Raw genomic sequence first — 7,333 nt, 5'->3', positions numbered from 1 at the left:
AGAAGGTGTAGAACATAGTGGAACAAGGCACAAGTTCAAGGCCTAAAAGTTTGCAAAAGCAAGTGGCAGAAGACTTGGTGCTAGAGGCAATTATATCTCGAGAAAACAACCTTCAACTTACAGACATTGAGCTTCATGCTTTGTTTGAGAAACTCTTGCCAGTGCTATCATCCAAAAGGTAAATTTGTACTTGAAGAATATCCAGATACTTGAATTAGTATCTGAAAATATCTTATTTTTATAATCTGCTAATTCATTCTAAACTTGCTTGTTTCTTTTTCTTGTAGGATTGCAAGATGGAGGAGGGATGATAAGGCTCTCAATGATGGACTAGAGAGAATCTTGAACCTAAAATCAAAAAGTAGGTTGCAATTTATTCATGGAGTTATTTTCTCAGGTCAACTATCATCCACAAACTACTCGAGATGTCACGTGTTTAAGATGACAACCAAGGGTCGAGGCTCAGGAGAAGATCTTGTGAAAAAAATGCGGCCATCAGAAGAATTAGGAAATTGTTGGGTTTTCTTTGATCATGTCAAGAGGATAAGGGATTGGAGCTCCATGGCTTGTCATATAATCCCTTTATGCAAGAGCTCCAAACTATAGCCATTGGGGAGTTCAAGAGTGAGGACACAGAGGCTCAAGTACTATTTTGGAATTTGGTGAATGAGGTCATGGAAAAGGAGGGTTTTAGTGCTACTGAGTTCCATGGTTTTATGGCTGATGAGGCTCAACAAAATTGGTTGGCTGTGAGGACAATATTTAATGGAGGTCCTCAGAATGTTATGGAAGGTAAGGAAAGAACTTGTTTGTGGAATTGGGAGGACAACTTGGAGAAGCATTCTAGAAAGTGCATTTCTCCAGAGAACCAAGAAGAATTCAAAATTAGGTGCAGAGCTTGGAAAAACTCGCCTACTGCTGAGAGTGCAAAAAATGAACTAGATTCTCTTTGTGAGGTTGGAAATGGGTAATGCCAAACCCAAAAATGAAAGTATGCTTGAGACTTTTATTTCATGGTGGCATGCAAGGAATTTGCATTGGGGAGAATACATTTTGAAGGTACATATTTTCTATTCACAAATAGTACATCCACACATGATTACTTCTTGTTGTCACTAACAATGTAAACATTTTTGCAGGCAATGGAGGAAGATGATAGATATTCGGTTCCAAGGAGTAACCTTTCAGAGTCAATTCATGGGAGTTGGTTGGATACGAACAATGGGGTCAAATACATGTCTTTGTATGAAGCATGTCTCTCAGACCTCATAGCCTCTTGTTTGCAAGGGGCTAGGCATGATGCATTTTTGAAAGGGCAACACATAGGATCTGGACCAAACCTTTGTAATTTGCAACAAAGAGATGCAATGTGGACTAAAAGATCATACTCACAAAGAAAAATAATAGACCTCACAAATGAAGTTGCAGAGGAAATTGGAGTTGGATCAGAGGCAGACATTGGATATGAGAATACTGCAACAGAGAGAAAAAAGAGACCTAGATCAATTGTGTCACCAATTCATGAGTTTAATTCTCATCGGCCAGAGTTTCAAAGGATCACTAAGCCAGTGCCCCAAAGGCACTCTTATCTAGCGGCGAGCGCTAGTCAAAATGAAGTGACTACACAAATAAGCGAGGTGGATGTTAGTCCAACAATGTGGGCTATATGACGTACCAATCCCGAAGCATGGTACGATGTGAGGGATATATTAGAACCATAAAATCAAAGTGTCAAAAATACATAGATTCAAAGGGGCGTGCTGGGAACGAGGGAGTTCATGCCCCTTCTTTCTATGGAAGAATTCGTGTCTCAAAGGATGAATCCAATATTCAACCACAAATGCTATGGTTTTGTGGTGATTGTGTGGAGAACACTTGGGAACTGACAACTGCAAATTATGGGTTACTATCACCTGCACCAACAAAATGGGTTGTGGCAATTGGAACATGTCTCAATCCTAATGAGATTCTTTATCTTCAAAAAGGAGGATTTATTTTGGAAGGCGTAACACAGACGTGTTGTTAAATCCCCTACAGGTCCGAAACAAAGCATTGCAAACAAGGGAGAACGGCCAGAATACAGAGAGGGTCAAAAATTCATCTTTAGAAGAGCAATTAGTAAGGAAATGCAAACAAGAATTTTTGTTGCAATGTCTATGGAATATCAGGTAGTGCAAACAAATGTGGCTCAGCAACGGGAATATGTTGAGTTCATTTTGACTACACAAGGGTCAAAGAGAAAAGGAGCTCCATACAATGTTACTATTTGTGTGTTTCCATCATGTACATGTGATGATTTTCTGCATCGATCATGCATAGCAACATGCTACATGCCATGTAAACACATCTATTGTGTCTTCTTATGCCACTTGAAACTTGAGTTGGAAACCAATAAGCTAGTCCACCAATCTGCTTTAACAAAAGATGAGCTTCGTACTGCCCTCGCAAGAGTGTGAACACCTACATATTCTTGTATTTTGTGAACACTTCTAGCCTTTTTTGTAGTGCGCTACTCATGTTTTTTGTACTCCATATTTTGAAGTTTATAAGATGAAACTATGGTGTTGCATATGAATAAGTTTTTGTAGTAAGTTGTGAGGGTTTGCTGTTGGCTCACTTTATTTTTCATACATACATCACAAAGAATTAAAATGTTACAAAGGGGTTAATAAATCTAAAAATTATCCAATGATAATTTCACTTTGAAATATACTTGGAAACACTAGAAGTTCTGATCACATGTTTGGATACTAAGATCATTAGCTCGTTTTGGCTCCTAAAATGGCAACCCCCCAAATGAATGTACCAAAATGAGGACATCATAAGACAAAATTAGAAACCAGTATAGTTGTCCATTTTGTGAAGCATACTAAGAAAAAGTGAGAATTGACAAATGCTATGCATCCATGCATGGATAGGTCTGGCTTCGGCTCAGTGCCCTGAAGATGTCAGCATCTGCTAGGATTGGTTGATGGATAAACATGTTCTCATTTTGGCTTAACCCTAGCACATGCAGATAAATAAAATACAAATGTTTACATGCAAGATATGGTTTTTTCTTTAACACCCGTTCCATGAAGTCTCGACATGTGCACAATGAATGGTTGCTAATACAAAAGTTGTACATCCCGACATGACCATCTTCACTTTTGGTCTCTACTTTGAAGACCTCATTAACACCATCTACTGCACATATCTCTTCTACGACCTTCGCTCTCAGGGCTACTGCTAAACTACTCTTGCAAGCAGCATCCTCAAAAATGGAAGTCCGATACCGTACATGCACACCATCTCGCAGTGTGGCTCTTGTACTGCTTTCAAGAGTGGATGTATCTTTTGACTTGAAAGGAGAGTTGGTCATATTGTGTATAGGAGCAACCGGCATTACATTGGATATTCCTTCTTTGATAAGCTCCACTTGATACCCCCGTTCATGCAATATTTTCACCTCACCCTCCGATAGCTTAGTGCCCACATGCACGGGCCAAGTGTGTGGTGGATGTTGAGGCTGCGGTTCAATGTTCCGGTCTACTATATGGCAATGCAAGACATGATTCGGACAAAACCAAAACCATTGACGCACCACACAGTTTGGATGTTTTTGATATCCTTCAAAAGATGGGGCTCGTATACCAAGGCTAGAACATGCAATATTGCATCCACACCTGCGTTCTCCTCTTGGCGTGCCGCTACATGTGACCCTACTACTGAGGCGGTCCGGGGCGAGAAACAAGAAGAGTGGCCTCTAAGCACCCTTCTAGGCTCCCGTGCTTCTCAATTGGGTTGGGGTTGGAAAAAAACAACAAACACACACACACAAACCCGCAACCTAACCCTACATAAATTTGGGGAACCACCTAGTTTTCGATGCGAACTAGGACGTGTAAAGAGAGAGAGAGAGAGAGAGAGAGAGAGAGAGAGAGAGAGAGAGAGAGAGAGAGAGAGAGAGAGAGAGAGAGAGAGAGAGAGAGAGAGAGAGAGAGAGAGAGAATGCTCGGGCTACTTTGAAATGTATCGATAGTGATCAAGCAAACACAATTCTATATGTAAGAAAGAGAGAGAAGGGGGAGGGGGTGCTTGTTGCATTAATACCTTCTTACAAATCTGTCATGACCAATCAAAGTGAGATTAGTATTTTTTCAACATAGCTTGAGTAAATTACACCACAACACATCACAAGAAAAGTCACCCCAATCACTGTCTTACGGCCAGGGGAGTCCTCTCCACCCTGTCGCCCTCTTACAGTATGTGGGATTTATGGCTAAATTGATGACAACACCCAGAGACAAGCTATCAAGAACTTAAAAAAACACCAAGACACTTACACATCATTGTTGTCCATTACTTCACGTTGGAAGTGAGACAAAGTATCAAGCTTAGTCCAAATCCACCCTCCTTGATTCAACAAATGTTGGGCTTACACTAGTAAGATAAATGATAGATTTCCTACTCTCAATTGAATGATCACTCTCTCTTACAATGGCATAGATTTCCCTTGCTAATCACCCCTAATACAACACATGCATATGCATAAGACAGTGATCTTCCACTCAAGAGATCCTTCTAGAGAGGTTGAGCTTGGCTTCTCAAGCTATAACATAGTGCTCTTGCTTGTGGCTCCTCCCTTTTGTGCTAGCTACACCCTCCTTTTATAGCAATTTTGAGGGCTAGGGTTACTCCTCTAACCATGGTTGGGTTAGATTTTCAGCACTTATCTAATTTCTTTTGCTTTGAATTATCAAGAAGTTGGTGGGGATAGATGAAGAAGAGAGAGAGGAGAGAAGTGGAGGTGATAGGACTTTTCATAGTAGGTTAGTGTTAGTAAACTAGTAGAGTTAGTATTTTTATTGATCTACAAATGGAATTGGATATTTACAATGGGAATATCCATATAGGGGACAAATAAGGAAGAAAAAACTCTTAAGGTAAGAAAATATGGATTTCTTACATGTTGATGCTCCAAGTGTCTTGAGTAGGGTCAATTTTGAAGCTTGTTGATGGTCCACTAGCTTTGACGGTACGTTTTTTCTCCACTCTTGACTTTCCTTGGGAGCCAAGGTAAGTGAACATGAGTAATCAATCACCATGATGCTATATTTCAAGAGAAGAGGCTAAATTTTGTGGTTTTTTGATAGATATGGGTAATACGGATGAGGAAAAATGAGACTAGGTGGTCAATTTTGGAATGGAAGTGTGTGTAGGAGATATGAGTTCACCATGGTTTCTCTTATTCTTCAAGGTTGAGAAGAAGGTGAGTAGGGTGCAGAGAGGAGTGGTGAGAGAGGTGGGGATGATGAGTGGAGAAGTGTGTGTAAAAGAGGAAAATGATAAAGTGGAAGAGGGAGCGTGGCTGCATAGCATGAGCAAACTGGGGTCCACCAATAAAATCATAGCTCACAGCTCGTAGCTTCAAAAAATATAAAAAAGTTTGAGGTAAAAGTTCAGCTCACGAGCTACAAATTTTTTTCGTATCACCTTTTGAAATTTGGAGAGAATGTGATCTTTAAAAGTATTTCAAAACCGACTGTTTTTTTTCACTGCACAAAGTCCTTGTGAGGTCCTTCTTTGGATGATTCTTTTGAATACCTCCAAGAGTGAGCCCCCCATGGTGCATGCATGCATGCCACAAACCCTTGACCTTATTTGGTAGGTCTATAATTGAAGATATTGTTGAGATCATGATATAAGTGAATAGTATAACTAAGAAAATCAAATATTGAGGGGTCTAAAAAAATATGTACATGTCAAATATAAATAATATAGGTGGAAAAAATATAAAGGGGTAAAAATAAATCTCTCTAATTATAAGTCTACCATAAAAAGATTAATATTTTTGGTGGTCTAATTTATGAGAGTAATAGAGAATAGATGTAGGAAGGAAAAAATCACAATAGTGAAAAAAATATAGAACTAGTTTTTTTGGATTTTTGTTGGGATGGAGTTACCAAAAATAAGAGAAGCTTGCATGAGATTATTTTTATATGGAATAAAGAGTATGCAGGATGGTAAGAAAAAATATGGTAATGGTGAGTCAATATACATAGCATAAATAACACACCATAGGTAAAAATATTTAAATAAATACCAAAATAATTATGAAAAATCCATTTCTTTAGGCCCTATATACAATGAAATATTTACACACAAATGGGCCATAATATACTTATAATTTTTTTATTATTATTTATATTTGGCTCTACTAGCCCAGTGACTAGCTAATTGAGGGTTTTTAAGAAGATATGGGAAAAGTCCCCTAGCTCACACACACCTATATACAGTGAAATGGTAGAGATAGCCACAGTGTTTGGATGATTTTGGTAGGGTGGGTTAACTCACTATGGAAATTACAGAGAGCCGAAAAACGACTATCATTAGCCCTCCCCCAGGGTGATGGTATATTCATGTACCATCATAAAGCATCTTTTCCAAAGAGATAATTCAGAGCCCTTGACGAGATCTTCATTGTTTGGCCCCTCAGAATTTTGGCTGGAGCTACACTCATGCTTCATGTAACAATACTTACATGAGAAAACTGCCCTTTGACAGATCTTTGGTAGATCCTTTGGTAGAAGGCGACTCAAATAGGGATTCAAGCGATAACCATTTACCTTCCTGGAGTGCTCTTTCCCATTCAAGTCCATAAGTTGATAGTAACTTGAATTGAAAGCCTTCTTGACTATGTATGGTCCCTGCCATCTAGTTTCAAACTTGGTATCAAAACGATTATCGAGTCGATTGTCATACCTTAGCACAAGATCTCCTTCATTGATTCCTTTGTCCTTTAGTTTCTTGTCAAGATTTTCCTTCGTTTTTGTGGCTTTCCTCTTGTAGCACTCGTATGCTGCTTCTCTTTTCCACTCAAGCTCAGCTAAGGTAAGAAGTCGATCCATCCATGCTCCTTGATCATCTTGTGCTGCTTTGCCATGAAGTCGCATTGTTGGAATGTTGAGCTCAATTGGTTGTAAAGCCTCTTGACCATAGACCAAGTGAAATGGTGTGAACTCCGTGGCTTCCCTATATGTGGTTCGATACGCCCACAACGCACCATCCAAGAAGTCATCCCACAACTTTGTCTTGTTTTGCACCATCTTTCTAATGATGCCTGCAATGACACCATTATCTTTTTCTACCAAACCATTAGCCCTTCTAAACCCTGGACCATTATCAAAAACAATTTCCAAAGGTGTGCCAAATCTACAACAAATGTGAGTGTAGACAAATTTGCTCACTGTCCTCTCATTTACCTTTGCCACACTTTGTGCTTCCACCTACCTAGTCATGTAGTCTACAGCCACTAGAATGTAGAGTTTACCATTTTTTGTCCTAGGCAGAG

At 39.3% G+C, this 7,333-nt stretch overlaps 1 protein-coding gene across 1 annotated transcript; it reads left to right on the top strand.

The window, feature by feature from the left end:
- The first annotated feature begins 1,142 nt into the window (after window positions 1-1,142).
- Window positions 1,143-1,670, top strand: LOC147448518 (uncharacterized). The gene has a single exon (XM_086522401.1). The coding sequence runs from the start codon at window positions 1,143-1,145 to the stop codon at window positions 1,668-1,670; it is 528 nt and encodes a 175-aa protein (XP_086378527.1).
- Window positions 1,671-7,333: the final 5,663 nt, after the last annotated feature.

Source organism: Adiantum capillus-veneris, chromosome 10 (genome assembly GCF_014529385.1).
Source record: "Adiantum capillus-veneris isolate H3 chromosome 10, ASM1452938v2, whole genome shotgun sequence".
In the NCBI taxonomy this organism is placed as follows: Eukaryota; Viridiplantae; Streptophyta; class Polypodiopsida; order Polypodiales; family Pteridaceae; genus Adiantum; species Adiantum capillus-veneris.
Note: the sequence above shows the minus strand (reverse complement) of the source record. Positions and strands in the feature narration are given on the sequence as shown.

What these genes read in the sequence shown, in the direction of transcription:
- LOC147448518 (XM_086522401.1), top strand. Translation starts at nt 1,143, where the DNA reads ATGGAGGAAGATGATAGATATTCGGTTCCAAGGAGTAACCTTTCAGAG.